The 15,580-nt window shown below is 37.0% G+C and overlaps 1 protein-coding gene across 1 annotated transcript in view; it reads left to right on the top strand.

Moving 5' to 3' along the window:
• The first annotated feature begins 10,767 nt into the window (after positions 1-10,767).
• Positions 10,768-15,580, top strand: part of SLC16A7 (solute carrier family 16 (monocarboxylate transporter), member 7) — a 28,380-nt gene continuing 23,567 nt past the window's right edge. The window contains exon 1 of the mRNA XM_009878508.1: positions 10,768-10,981. Within this exon, the coding sequence (XP_009876810.1) occupies positions 10,768-10,981 (214 nt within the window). The remainder of the gene's footprint in view (positions 10,982-15,580) is intronic.

The following is a 15,580-nucleotide window of genomic DNA, read 5'->3' on the forward strand; positions in this document are numbered from 1 at the left end:
TCCTTCAGTGGTTGGTCATCTCTTCATCTCTGAGTACATTGACAAGCACTAAACTTTTCAGTGCCTCTGTGCCAGAGCAGAACCACAGGCTTCACGCGTATGCTCTGTACGTTCTATGAGAATTTAGTAAATGGCAGAATAGAGAAGTTACAAATGATACATGTATAAACAATACAATTTATGTTTAACTCTTAATCAGTTCTAAACTTTGTTGCAAGTTAGTCAACAGTAGTTTTAGCTGTAGCATTGTAGAACTACTCTCTGAGAAGTACAGCAGTGTGTTGTGTTCTTTGAGTCGTGCGTACTATGTTAGGAAAAAGTGTCCTCCATAATAGATAAGAAAGAGTTTTTGATCTCCCCATGTCCATTTTCTCACAATGGGTGGAGGAGTACACATCAGTATTTGATTTAACCGTCTTGGTCTTTAAAGTTGTTTTGTATATATATCAGCAGGTCAGCTCATTAACACTTGGACAAAGTACATAGTAAGTTTGTAATTAAACATCCTCTTCCTTCCTATGGAAATCAAATACAATCATAACTTCTTCCTTCCCTGTGTTTGTTTATGCTAAAACATTGCCATTGCCTAAATTATATTAGTTCTGGTGCATACTTCAAATGAATTTTTTATCATCATGCTGCAGACCAGACAAATAATCATCATACATGTACTTATTTTGTGCAGCACAACGCCGTGATACCTGAACAGAGCTGAGTTGCCTCAATGGGATACTAAGCCAACATCACTGTTCAGGTCATAATTGCCATGCTCGGCCATCAAATGATAGCATGAGTATCTGGGTAGTACTACACTGTCCCATGTAAATATGTACTTCCCCATTTGTTTACCTGTCTGCTTAAAGTTATGGGCTATCAAATAAGAATAGAACTAGTTTTACAGTCCTTTGCCAGCATAAATACCAGCATAAGAAAGTCTCTAAGAAGGCTGAGTGTGCTGGGCATAAGTATCTACTTTAATTCTACGTGGCTGGAAATGTTACCTTCCCCTGCACAGTTCTCAAGGTGCAATGAAAATCTGATTTCTGTTCTTAAGAAATGGCAGTTGCACCTTCGAGTAGCCCCTACATGACCCCAAACACAAGCACCATATCTTAGCTTATCTGCATAATTATCTATCTGCCTGCAACTGGAGACAGTTGGAGTGAGCAGCATACCTTACTGTCATGTTTTGCTTTCTCAGAGCTATGGGTATCATATGGTCATTAGATAATTAAAATGAAAATTAGTGTCTCGAGTAGACTATGTCTGTGAGAAAAATGTTGACATTCTGCAAATTTTTCTACTTTGTTTTACGAAGCCACAATGGTTCAGTTCTAAAAACATTTTTAATAAATATATTAAAAGTTTACATCTCTGCTAATTTTTGTTAATTGTTCTTTCTTTCTTAATTCCTTTCATTCTACTGACCTAATATGTTTTATTAATTCTGGAATGACCTCTGTCTTAATTTTTCTTTTGGCTATATTGTGCTTGGAATCAGTGGTTCACATTTTAGCTTTCACTGGCAGAAAGAGCCTTTATGGGCACAGCTATATTGATAGGATTTTTCAATTTGAATTATCTGTATGTTTTTAGTTCTATTTTGTAGAAATAGATGGCTTACTTTCTCTATTCTCACACAGCTTTTAAAATCTGTGTTAGCTGAGTATCTTCTTATTTATGACCTAAATCCAGGGTGTGTTTTTTTTCAGACTGGATACCTAAAATTGCAGAAACTATTTTGTCTTTTCCAAGATCCAATAGTTCCCAGTAACTTTTTTTAAAATGCTGTTTTCGTCACTGTAATTTTTGATGATTCTACCCATTTCCTGTTTGCCTTATTTATGTAATTTTCTGTATAGTACATAAGTTAACTGTAGCTTTGCTAACATAGTCATAATTCATTAGGTTTCCCTGCTCACACTTCTGAAAGTCTCTGTTATCAAAAGTGTTCCTAACCTTTTCCATTTTTCTTAATAATACAGAAAATATTCTTAAATGAGTAACAATTTCCAAACTGGCAGGAATAAATGAAATGTGAACCCTTTTGCAGTCTGGAGTTATTTTCCAGCCTTGGCCTGTTGTGTGTTTCCAGTCATATGCTCTTAGGAACAGAATCCAGATCAGTTTACTTCCTATTACATAATCTAAGTAGTTGTCACTGAGACTTTAGCATTAGTAACTATTTCCACCCATGGGAGTCATGCGCTGGTCAAGAATATGTATGTGTTAGATGATGCTTCTAGGCCAGGATCTAGGTCAGCGGTAGGATGTATGCAAAAAGTACATAATATTGAAGTAGAGGGCCATAATACTGAAGCAGAGAAGACATCCAGGGATTGGATTCTAATCTCAAGAGCACAGAGTAAATTTGGAAAAGTTTACAGAAATTAATGTCAGCAGAATTTAAACTGGAATCTATTGCATCTTCATAATATCAAATATTAAGCTGGGTGTGAATATTATCTTCAGCAATAGAGGAATTAAATTTTGCCACTTCTAAATTATATGTTTATGTAAAAAGATATGAATTTTGATTTTGAAAACCTTAACTAATATCACAGCCTAAGAATAGACTAGCGTTTCCCATCATTAATATTTTTTTCTGCAGCTTAGCATTGAGAGAATGATATTAAAATGAATATCTGTTATTACTGATAATGGAAAATCTGCTGTTTTGGAAAGATTGTGCTATTTATTTTTCAAGCAATGTGCAGCAGCTGTGCAGACAGTTCTATTAACACTGACTTGAAACCTTAGTTCTCCATTTATAAAATACTCCAAATAAGTGAAAATATAATTCTCCATCTTTCAAAGATCAGATCTCTTAAATATATGTATCAAACACACAGCCTCAGATTTACATCACTTCTGTTATTCTGGGTATACTTCTTCATTATAACATTCACTCAATGGGAATTTTAAAGAAGATGAGTGTGCTGATGTACTGAAGAGGGTTATATCACCAAAAATGGTTCAAAATTTATCTATACAGAGTTAAAATAATAATTTTATACAACAGGTTAAATATGAGGGAGTAGTACTGGAATTTAAAGGATAGTGTGAGTGGCTAGAAACTAATTAATAAGTGGCTCAATATTTTTGCACTGCAGGGAGCCAACACTTTAAGTTTAAAGAATGGGTTCAGCTGAGCTTATAAAAACTTACTGCTTTAACGTCGCAACAAAGTTTCGATTTGTGTTTTTTTAAAAGGTTGATTAGCTTGGCTGTTTATTTTTTCCAGGTATGCAGAATTTTTCATCAACCTCAATCCACTTATTGTTAAAACTGATTAATTCTTCAAACTGGATCAGTGGCATTTTCAATTTAGCCATCAACATTTCATTTCAGTGCACTTCAGTTTGGGTAGAGAGCCAAGCTCTTTAGGCTAGATACTCTATTGACTGCTTTTTTTGAAGTAATTAAAACAGAATTGCAATCACTTTGGTTGGAATTCATTTCACTTAACTTTAGTCATCTAGGCATTTAGTCACCCAGAGTAAGCCACTCATTTAGGTTTCCCTTAAAGTCATTGAAAAAAGGTAATAACAGAAGACATGATGAATGGAAGTCCAACCCATGTCTGTGACTGTGAATACAGATTATGGTTTCCCAGGAAAATGTGGCAACACAACATATTAGATTAAATAAAAGCCAAAAAAACAACACACCTACTCCAACAGAACTACGCTGAATTATAAATGCTGCATTATTACTAGTTTTGACAAATTATGTTAGTCATCTCACTACTGACTCAGCAGTCCTCAAAATCTGATTTCAGTGGCGTGACAATTCCAATACAGCTTCAATGATATTTTTCAGATGGGGGTTTCAGTTCTGGAAAAAAAATAAATTTAGTGACTGATTTAGTAATAGCTTTTGGCCTCAGCCACTGTTTGAACCATGATGAAATGGGGCCTTAGGGCAAATGGGATTTTAATTACACTCTTACAGCATAATTTGTACATTTTTGCTTTTTATAGGACAATATCTTACAGGGCTCCCTTCTGTCTCAGTAATCCTATTCTGAGTCCTCAAAGAGGAAGAAGGAGTTACATGACATGTGCCTTTATTCCAGTCTTCTTGGCGAAAGTGAATTAGATCTTTCATTATTCCCACAGCCATCAGGAACTCACATCTGTAATCATCCTTGTTTAACTCGGGAAACAGTTTTGTGCTTTTACATCCAATTATCTGCTCAGCTGATGCTGTTACTAAGAATCAGCCCATTACAGTGCCAGACCCAAAGAAGAAAGTAAGTTATTTGGATTGTTATTTGTTTTTATCTTACAACATGTGCCTTTTCCTCCCTTCTGCTTCTTTCCACAGAGCCTGCCTCTGCCAACCTCCTGGGCATTTGGAAGAATTATATTCATATTCCTGCTTTGAATGTGTGTGGGACTGTTACTTTCCCACACTGTATTCAGGCACATACTTGTCTCATTACTCTTTCAGTGGGATGACAAGTATACTACAATGTTAATTCTTAACTGTGAATTATGGATGGGTTGAATAACTCCATGTTTGTTTCATAGATCTGAATATTTAAAAATATTTCCTTCATCTCCTCTTCAGGAAAAAAAACATGTTTGGAGTGTTGTTTTTTTTTGCAGTAATCTATAGCTTTATACTCAAAACACCTTTAGTAATATATGTGAATATTGCTGGATATTATGCTGCTGAAGACTGAAGCAATATAGGCTTTAAAAATAAGTAAGGCTGATGATCTTTTGCTTAGACTTTTAGCAAAAATAATAAATCTTAACATAAGCCCTATAAATACAATTTAGTATAATATATATATAAAATTTATTTTATATTCACGTAAAAGTCTGAAAAGCATACACAGACATGGCCCTTTGATTCAGCCTGTTGAAGAAACTTTACTAAACCCAGCGGCTTTCTAAAATGCTAGATAGTTTGGTCTCATACAGGTTGTATTTGTCCTGCACATAGACCCTACTGGAAAAAAAGGGAGTAAAAACAGATTCTGAGTACATCTTTCACCTACCTTGGTTTCATTTATCACATACCCCTCAGTGTCTGAATACAGACATTTGGACAAAATGGAGATTATTTACCTCTTTAAGAACAATTAGCCAGGCTGGAACCAGACCCTCATTAGAAGCTACTTTGACTCCAGAAATGAGTAGCTAGAGCTAAAGAACAAGCTCTCTTGATCCTTTCAAGTCAGAGTTTTTCTGCATCCTTCCTTTCTTCCCCCAAAAAATCTTGTCAGAGCAAAACCTTATAACAAAACTAATGAGACATATTTTCCTTCAAATACTGCATGATGCTCACAAATTAATGACGAGAGCTTGTAGAAGTTGTTGAGGCAATACCATCTGATGAGATGATAGGTGCTGTCCTGCCATCCTGCTTGGAACTTCTTAGAGCTGTTAATAAAACTAAGAAAACAGAAATTTTTGCAGCTTTTAAGGAAGAATCTTTTATAAGAGTGTAATTCTTACATAGCTCATTATTTTACTAATAGTACCCCAAAGTAATTTATTTCAAATACAGCAATATAAATAACATTCATTAGGGGTAAGTCAGAGCATCAGACTATTGAAACTTATAAAGCAAACATTATACCCCACCTGTGCTCCTAACTCCAGTATTAAGTAGTACAATTCATCTGCATTTGCTGCTTAATGAGCTTCTAAAAGACACATGTACTTAAAAATCTCAGTCGTAACTCACAGATTACTTGGACATCAGTTCACGTCCCAGCTCTGCCAGTGATTTGGGACAAGACTTAGGTTATTTAGCCTGTTACCACTTTTTTTCCTGTGTCTGAAAATGAATGATGCTTTCCAGTCATCTGACAGGGATGGTATAAGAATGAGTTTGCAAAGGCTTTTGCAGTCCTTGGCTTATTGTATGGAACTGAAATGTGTATATTGACACTCGTGCCAAGTATTCCTACTGTCCTACAGCAACAGGGGATGGGGTTTTTTTTTCACATAGTAGCTCTTTTACTCTGGGACAAATGGCTGCTGAGTCAGGTGGTGATGGGGCACGTCGAGGACAAGGCAGACAGAATGTAAGGAGAAAAGCAAACAGTTACTCTAATGTTGCAAGAAAAACAAAACTAAATCTCCCAGTAAAATCAAAGTCTCTGTAAACAAGAGAACAATATAACCCTTTCTGAGAAGAGTCTTTGACAAGCTATTGTATTGACAGCTGATTCTGGCAGCTGGCAAGTGCAGAATATTAATGAAGCATTGGTACAAGAACAGTCTGAACAGGTTGATCATGACTGACTGAAGTCTGCAGTGCATGATATCAAAATACAATATTTGTCAGTAGCATGTGCTCTTTGACCTTGTTGCTTGCTTGCTGTTTTCTCTCTCTCTTCCCCCCCATTTTTCTTCTTTTCCCATCGTTCCTTTCTTCTTCCCTCTCCTTCTCTTTTATTCACTAGTTCTTATTTGCCTAGTTAAGTTCAAGCATGATGAGACCTATATAATAAAAAATGTTGCATATCGGATGTTTTAAAAATATCCTCTTGCCCTGCGTCTATCCTGTTTTTGTTAGTAGACGTGTACAGCTTTTACTACAAGCTATGTTCTTGTTCACTGCATACATAAATGGGATTTATACAGAGAAACTAGAAGGAGCTTAGGAGAAAATCCTTGTGCACAGTCTGACTCAAGGTATGGAAAGGCTGAGTAACCGCTCTGTGTCTGACAGGGAGGAGAGAGATTGATGTTTTCGCTCAGGACTTCACTCAGTCACTGTTCTGCTGCTTCCCTTGGCAGAGGGCAGGCAGTGTTCCTCCCTCACTGCCTGCCTATAAAAGCATAGGTATGAGCAGAGCTTGTTTGCTAGCTTTAAGCACGTGATGGAATTCTTATGACTGACTGAAACACTGGTGGTGACCTTCATTCACTCAAGTGCTGTGTTGTTTCATTATGGTGTTTTTGTTTTTTTTTTTCTGGTACCATGTCCTTCACATGCCTGTTTTTATGCTTTCTACCACATTCCATTTTGATCTTCTCAGCTCGTAATAAGCTCTGAGAGCTCTGAAAAGCATTTGGTTTGTTACTGCTTCATTCCTCCCGCCTATGGCTCTTCACCAACATTTATATCTACTTATCTAAAATGCTGTTTTGTTTTGGTTGCTAATGGATTTTGCACTAGTCCGTATACTTCTGATACTACCCAAATCTTACTAATTAGGCTTAGATTAGAGCTATATGTAGTAAAGTACTAGACTGCTTCAGGATGAGTTCCGTTTCAGAGATATTAAGTGCAGATTTTACAGGAGAAAGTTGCTATAGCCACTGACCAGGTATGGGATGTTTTGAAATGTTGGATTTAAAGTTTCTGACGAAGCTAATACTTTTTTACTCTGGGTGCAAACATGTATTTATTTATTTTTTTCTTTTCACTTTTTATTAACTAGAGCTAAAATTGGCTGTCACGATCATAAAGGAACATCAGGGAAGCTATTCTTAACTCTGTGGGATAAACAGGAGGTGTGAGCTACAATGATCCAGGCTCTTCTTTGTGCCAGCATAGTGTCTAGTGCAGGTCAGCAGCCAGCCTTTTACTGCAGCAGCCAGCTACAAGCTGGCCATGCCCTGGGCTTTGCACCAGTTTTCTTCTAGGCATAAAAGCAACTCGTCTCCTTAAAGCCCCTCTTAGTTTACTGTGAAGCTTTTGAAGGGAGGGAAGCACTGAACTGTCAGAGCCTATTCTGCTGCCAAAAAGGAGGGGATACAGTGGGATCTTTCCAGAGTGCTGATGCCACAGTGACATTCAGGAAGCTTCAGCATTCTTCTAACTGATCTGGTGGCAGTGATTTTTCAAAGTGGTTGTGTATTATTTTTGGGAAGAGGAGTGCTTCCTCAATGAATTGATAATCCCTTTACATTTTTATGGAGAGCAATACCTTGATGTTGTGAGGCATTACTAAAATGTATAATGGAGATAGAACTGTTGTCATATCAATATGACATATGAAAGCAAATATGCTCAAACCTTTGAAGTCTAAGAAAACAATAGTTAACCTTTTTTTAGGAAATAACCAAAAATTTTCTCAGATGACCAGAACAACAGCTTTCTGCGACAGATAGCAAACTCTGTTGTTTGCTGCCACTCAATTCAGAGAAATAGAGTTCTGCTTTTCATGCCAATTTGAGGTTTTGTGAAAGCAATTTATTTTCACTCTTCTTTCTAAAGGGTCCTGATTCAGCGAAAACAAAGTGGTATTTAAATGCTTTGCCAAAAGCAACCTGAATTATCTCTACTTGTCCAACTTCTAATGGCAGGCATGGATTTTCCTCACTGCTGTATGTTAGTGGAGTAATATTAAGCTGTGACTAGGATAAGCAGAAACAAAGGTTCTTTCTGGACCTGTGTATTAAAAGATGTATACAATTTGTGTACAAAGCAGTACATACCTATTGACACCATCAGCAAATCTGTATGATATTTGGCAGTATAGCCAACCTACCTGGGCTTTTGCAACCTTGCATAGAGGCCAGATGTTTTAGTGGTTGATTTAGCTTTCCCCTGGAGGTCTGTCTATATCAGGGTGATGCTGAAAATCAGCTTCAGTAAAGCGGAAAGTGCGTTTCTATGACAAGTCTAGCCTGGTGATAGATAATCTGGAAAGAAACACTTTTCTAGTTTTGTGGCGTATATTGCACAGAGTGCTACATGGCATTTACCCTGAAAGTACTCCAGGCACTATCCCAAGAGATTAATATAAGCTGACACAGTTAGTTTTTTAGTTTCTGTTAAGGTAATCGTATCACTCCCACTGCTAATGCAGTTTACTGTGAGAAATTGGAATATGTCATACTTACAGCACAGAAGGAATCACAGAGACTTGCTGGTAATCATAAGCATAACAGCAACCTACACACTGTTATCATCTGCAGCTTTCAATACTGATATGGCAGGAGACCAATCAAGAGTGATAAGTTGCCTAAATGCCCAAGAAAGAAACAGGGAGGAAGGAGGAATTTTCCGTTCATGCTGTCTGTGTAGGCTGGATTACACAGAAGAAAACATGGTGGACTCCAGCTCTGTGTTTAATAATAAAGAGATCCAATAACAGGAAAAAATCTCATAATTACAAAATGGGTTTTTGCTACTACATGTTTTCTAAAAAGGCTATGCAGAATGTAGAAAGCTTAAATTTTTAGTTATCAGAATGATAATAATAACAGCGTGAAATTTATTTCAGGATTTAGGGAGTTTTATGTGGATTAACTATGATTTCTTGAGCAGCCTGAATGTGTTGGTTGCTTTTCTCAGTACCTCTATAAGATATCACTCTGGTGGCATCTATTATGGTAAATTCTAAATTAGACAATAGGTGTGGAAAGTTTTTGAGTTTATTAATGAAAGACTTCCTGATATCTAATGACATGGAAACATAGCAAAAATAATACCATCAAGCTCCACCTTGTTCCTGCAAGTAATATCAACATCAACTAATATGAAGATGAAAATTTTAAAAGTAAGAGTACAATATGGAATTGTAGTAGTTTTGTTTTATGGTTACACAGGGAATTTTAAATCTCTGCTTAGAACTTGCTTTATAGATGTTCACATGAGATAATCAAAAGATTCCACAATGATCAAAAACTGGATAATGACAGCGTATGATAAAAAACTGTGTAATGCATTTCTTCCTTGCTGTCATTGCTGATGATTTTGCTGAGGTACCATTAAATCTTGCTAACACAATGGCATTTAGTGATAATTTACTGTAACTTCTTTCCGTTGTTTCCTATAAGCTCGACTTCCAGGGTTTTTCTGCTGTTTCATTCCTGTGCTAAATCCAAACTGTAGATAGCAGAGCTACGTGAACTAACACACAAAACCACGTCACTTTCCAGTAAGTAATTGCAAATACCACTTCAGTTACTGAGGGCAGTGATTTCTTAGAGTTGCCACATACTGAATAGGATGTTGCATACATAAATATTCCTGCCACAAGTATTTTGGCAGAACAGGTTCTACTTCTAAAAACATATAGAATTATAAAATCATAAAATCATAGAACAGTTTCTGTTGGAAAAGACCTTCAAGATCATCGAGTCCAACCTTTGTCCTAGCCCTGTTAACACAACTAAACCATGTCCCTTGGCACAACATCCACCTATCTCTTAAACACCTCCAGGGATGATGACTCAACCACCTCCCTGGGCAGCCTGTTCCAATGGCTGACAATCCTTTCAGTAAAGAAATTCTTCCTAATACCCAACCTGAACCTCCCCTGGTAAAACTTAAGGCCATTTCCCCTTGTCCTGTTGCTCGCCACTAGGGAAAACAGACCAACTTCTGCCTCTCTGCAACCTCCTTTCAGGTAGTTGTAGAGAGGGATAAGGTCTCCCTTCAATCTCCTCTTCTCCAGGCTAAACAGCCCCAGATCCCTCAGTCGTTTTTCATACAACACATGCTCCAAAATTATTTACCAGCTTGGCAGCCACCTCTCCAGCACCTCAGTGTCCCTCTTGTAGTGAGGGGCCCAAAACTGAACACAGTACTCAAGGTGAGGCCTCACCAAAGCTGAGTACGGGGTATGATCACCTCTCTGTTGCTGCTGACAACACCATTCCTGATACTCACATTCCATGGTCCCATGAAAGCTGGAAATTTGTGTCTGCTCTGAAGATTCTTTATAATCCCTGGAGATGATGACTGAATACTGCAGTTTGATAAAGAAAAAACCCAGAACTGTTTGAAACCTTGGTTTTTTTCTTTTCTATTTCAGCCTAATTGGAGAAAAGACAGAAACCAAAAATGCCACCAGCAACAGGAGCACCACAGTACCCACCTCCAGATGGAGGTTGGGGATGGGTTGTGGTCTTTGGGGCTTTTATCTCCATTGGATTTTCCTATGCATTCCCCAAAGCCATCACAGTATTCTTCAAAGAAATACAAGAAATCTTCAACACATCATATAGTGAGATAGCTTGGATATCATCGATTATGTTGGCTGTCATGTATGCAGGAGGTAAGACATTTCCGAAATTTGCAAATACTACAGTTTGTGGATTTTATCTCTGGTCTTAAAGCATTTAAAGTTATTTACAGTCTGATTTTATCATTGTTGCTTAAAGTATTTACGAAAATGCCCACTTCTTTTTGTATCAGGTTTTATCAGAGAGTACTAGTAGCCACATCAACATTAAAGCACTATTTACTTTCTCTTTTAAAACATTCTGTGTTCTCTTATTTTCTGTTTACCCCTTAGGGCCTTTTGTTTTTTCCTCTACCAAATTCTGTTTTGCAGTTTTGTCCCAAATTTGCAGTTTCTGAGAGTCACATGTTCCAAAAAAGCAATCCCCAAGTAGCTTCTCCTGGTAGTGGGGCTAGATTTGTTGGTTTCTACTGCCTTTGTGAGGTCTTTCAGTAGATCAGATGATGGAGCTTAAACACAGAAAGTTATTATGACAGTTAGGATTCATTAGTCAGGCACAGGCATTCCTCTGTAGACAGGGGTTTTATACCTTGTCCCTATTTGTCCTAAAATAAAATCCTATTTTCCGTTTAGGCCAAGAGCTGTGTTTCGTACATGCCATCTCTATGACAGATGAAATACAGACAATCTTGTTCTTGGGACTGAAATGAACAGTGAACATAAATTCTCTGATACCTTCTTTCTTGTGAGCAAGGAAGTAAAGAACAAGGCAGATGAAAAAGAATTTTAAAGCCATGTTTAAGTACTAAGTGTCAAACCTCCTTTGGCAGGTTTTGAGTCTATCAACCTCAAAGAGTAACTTTTAAATTGTACTGGATTTCTTCATTCTTTCAGATAATTTTTTTTTTAAATATTGGTGGGAGCTGGCTGCTACGCAGGCAAAACAATTTTTCCAGCAGTCCAGAGGTCCAAATAAGAGGTTATTTCAGGCAGTACCTCTGGCATTGCCCTTTCTTTGGATGTTGTGAAGTAACCACTTAGAACATCTCAGATTGTTTGCAATGATGGAGCAACTAAGTGCATACTTCTGTATATATGTGTGTGTGTATGTACATATGTAGAAATGTGTATGCAGAGTAACCAAAATCATTGTGCCAATAGCACATTGAGATGCAACATCTTTAATCACTGATGAGAATCACTCCAATATTTTTCAGAAGTGGTATCTGTGTAATAGTAAAGTACTATTGAATAATAATGTAGTGACTGTGTAATATTAAAGTACCTATTATAAGGTCCAGTAAACAATTATTGAAGGAAGCATGAAGTCTTGTTTTTAGTGTGGTAATTTTTTGTCTCTGATTTCAACCCACCTAAGTTTTGACACCAGAATGATCCAAGCTACTGCAGTAGTCAGGGAAGAGAGGTAGGTGCCTACAGAGAAGAATTCAGGCTCTCTGAGTTGTTCTCTCTAATTATATTTTCCTCCTCTGACTATAAAAATTAACCTGCAGCCAGCATAGCATTAGCTTAAGCACCTCAGGTAAGTATTTTTCAGTTAAGGGGATGGAAAAATGGATCTTTTTTTTTAAAATGCTGACAGAGACCTTATAAAGACACCTTGACAAGTGGTGTCAATATCAACGAAGGCTTGCTGTTCTGATATTTTGATCCCCATTTTATGCATATATTGGTAGAGAATCATAAATTATTCATATACTAGTAAAGAATCATAAAGGATTTTATAGGACTAGCAACAATAACCAAGTGATTCAACAAAGTTCACCAGCTGAAGAGGTAACGAACTAATGCAAGCAAGAGTGGGGTAAAAGAGCAAGTCCCATCACATTCAGGTCCTCCCTAGTGTAGGGATGCATCAGCATGTTCCCTGTGGAGTGTACACGTGTAACTGTGGAGGTCCCTTAACAAATTCTGGACCCATCTGGAACAAAGGGAAGGTAACAGATATTGAAAAGCTGGAGTTTGTTTCTACTTTTTCCATGCTGTGGCTTTTGACTTGGACTCTTTTTCACCATGTTTTCTAATCAGAGCTAAATTTTCTAAGGGCAGATTTGCTTTATAGTACAAGTGCTGTTCTTTTGTCATAATCTCAAAATAACATTTAATTTATGCTATTTCTGTCACCTTAAAGTTCACTCAAGTTTTATTAACAGCACAAATGCAAATCACGGGAAATTTAGCTGTGGTCATTTTTATCTGCGAGGTTCAATGTGCACCTCTTTTCATGTAAAATACAAAGCTTCAGTCCTTTTGCCTCTTGTCTAATACTTCTGTTCAGTTCTGAGTATTAGCGTACTAACTTCACCTGTACATTGACATTAAAAATTACAAAACAATTTACTCTTTATTCTGGTAACACTTACCCTGATCACTATGAAGATTATCAGCAGAGGAGCAGTGGGCAAAGTTGTTTAGATATCTTGAAACAGACTTATGGTTTTAAAATTCTAAGAATGACAACCTGGCCTCCTATAAACACTCTTTGAAGCCATAGCTTCTCTAGAATCACTTCCTAAAAAATAGGCCATTTAGACAATCACTGGCAGAGTATGAAATAGCAATCAGGAAAAACAGTTCTGAAGGAAATCACTCCATTGTTTCTAGTATCTGAAGGTGGTCTTATTCCTTAGCATTTGATGTGCTGTAAAGTGAAATACACATTCAGACCGTGATTACAAGGTGTATTGTTTACTATGAAGTGTGATATGTACGTTTGTGATGAACAGTCTGTTCATCATACTACTAATTAAGGTAACATGAAAACATCTAAGATCTGTCATCCTCATTAGAACTTAGCATTCAACCTATTAATCATCTCAGTTGGGTCAGTGAATAAGTTAGAGTCTGTGCAGAGACGCTTTGCTTTGGAGGCTGCAGCCTCTTGCAGTAATTAGCTGGCACCTGTGTTTCAGTAACAAGGTATTAACTTACCTTTCAATGCCTGAGAAGAAAAAAAAAAAGAAAGAAAGAAACTAATAAAAGGCATTCAGGAAGGAGCTAAAAGAATGTTAATTATGTTTATCACTTACTTCATACTTAGAATAAATGGCATTAAATTATAGCAGACCATCTGGCAATCAATATGGTCTCCTGAAGTCCTGGTTAATTCCAGCAAATAGGTCAAGCACAGTGTTCACCCCGTTAGGAAAGCACTAAGCAGAGGTGACAAATCTGATAAATCAATATGAAACTCTTTGTCCCTCTCAATCTGGTATAATATGCACTTTCATACTGTTTTTTGTTAGTTTTTTGGGGGTTTGTTTGTTTTTTCAAGCGCTCTTCTGTCTTCCCCCTCCACCTCTCCCTCCATCTCCTGAATGTTTGTTAGAGTTTGCTATACGGCCATCCCAGAAAGCAAGATCCTGTGATGTGATCAAGGTTACAGGTATTGCAGTCTCTACTGTTCAACTCCTGCTTGAAAAAAGCATCCTCTGGAGAAAAGCCGTAGTTCAGTCTCCATGGCAACTCCTTCTTCTGCCTCTCTTGAGCAGAGGTTGTCAACTGTATTAAATTAAAGGTGATGGTTTTGTGATGGGCTCCTACACCCAAGGGGCTGTGACTGAGACCACCAAACTTCTGTTACTGGAGGACAGAAAATGGGATAAAATGGAATTAGTTGCTTTATGCTCACAGGACAACCTTTGTTTCTGTATGCGTATGAACACATATGTGTATAAAATGTTTGTATATGTGTATATTCTTATATAGGTAAACTATATATGTATTCATATACTCATAGAGCCATATTTATGCTCAAACACATGCAAGGAATTTGAGAAAAAATTCAAATATATTTGACCTCAAGTTCTCTCAGTTTGTTCTCTTTTTCAAAAGTTCACCTCTTACTTTGCACAGCGTTAACAGCCAAAGGTGATCAGAGAGCTCTTTATCGAAGCTCAATCTGTTTCCAGTGAAAATGTTTTCATTGCTTTCAGTGCAGGTTTGATAGGAGCCTCAGTGGCACCTAGGAAATCCATGTGACAGGTCTGGTGATTTCAGGCACAGCTGACCTTGAGTTTTAGATTTCCTTAGGGAAAAAACACTTGGTTTATTCATTTGTCTTTAACTCTTTTAATGTCATTTTTCCAAGCATAATTTCAGTTTGGGGGTTTTGACTCTTTGTTTTGTTTGTATTTGTTGTTGGTTGGTTGTTGTTTTCTTTTGTTTGTTTCCAAAATAAATTTTTGGATGTGACATTGTTAAAGAGATTAGCTTGGGCGCTCATAAATCCTTCAAGCCATATTCAGCTGTAAAATGTAGGATGGACTTGCTGGTCTGAAGTTCAAAAAGGAAAGGTCCATTTAAATTCTAGATGATATTTCTGTGTAAATAATTTTAAAAGCAACTTTGAAACCCTTTTGAAGAAAGATGCTGTATAAGTGTAAGTAGTGGCCATTGCTTTTTTCAAAACTTAAAAAATGCAACATTTAATAGCTTCCTCTCTCTTCTTCTGTATTTCTTAAGTTATTCAAGTTTGAAATTAAGTATTTCCAAACAGTAGCAAACCCTTAAAGGTTTTTTCAGGTGACAACACAAAAGCAATCTATAGACAAGTTCTCATTTTGACTTTGTCAAATATTAATTTGGAAAATAACATATCATATGGTATGTTCAAAATATTTGTGATCTTATCTCAGTGGGTGTTTTGGTGATATTGCTGTGAAGATGAAA

Source organism: Apaloderma vittatum, unplaced genomic scaffold (assembly GCF_000703405.1).
Source record: "Apaloderma vittatum isolate BGI_N311 unplaced genomic scaffold, ASM70340v1 scaffold14521, whole genome shotgun sequence".
Taxonomy (NCBI): Eukaryota; Metazoa; Chordata; class Aves; order Trogoniformes; family Trogonidae; genus Apaloderma; species Apaloderma vittatum.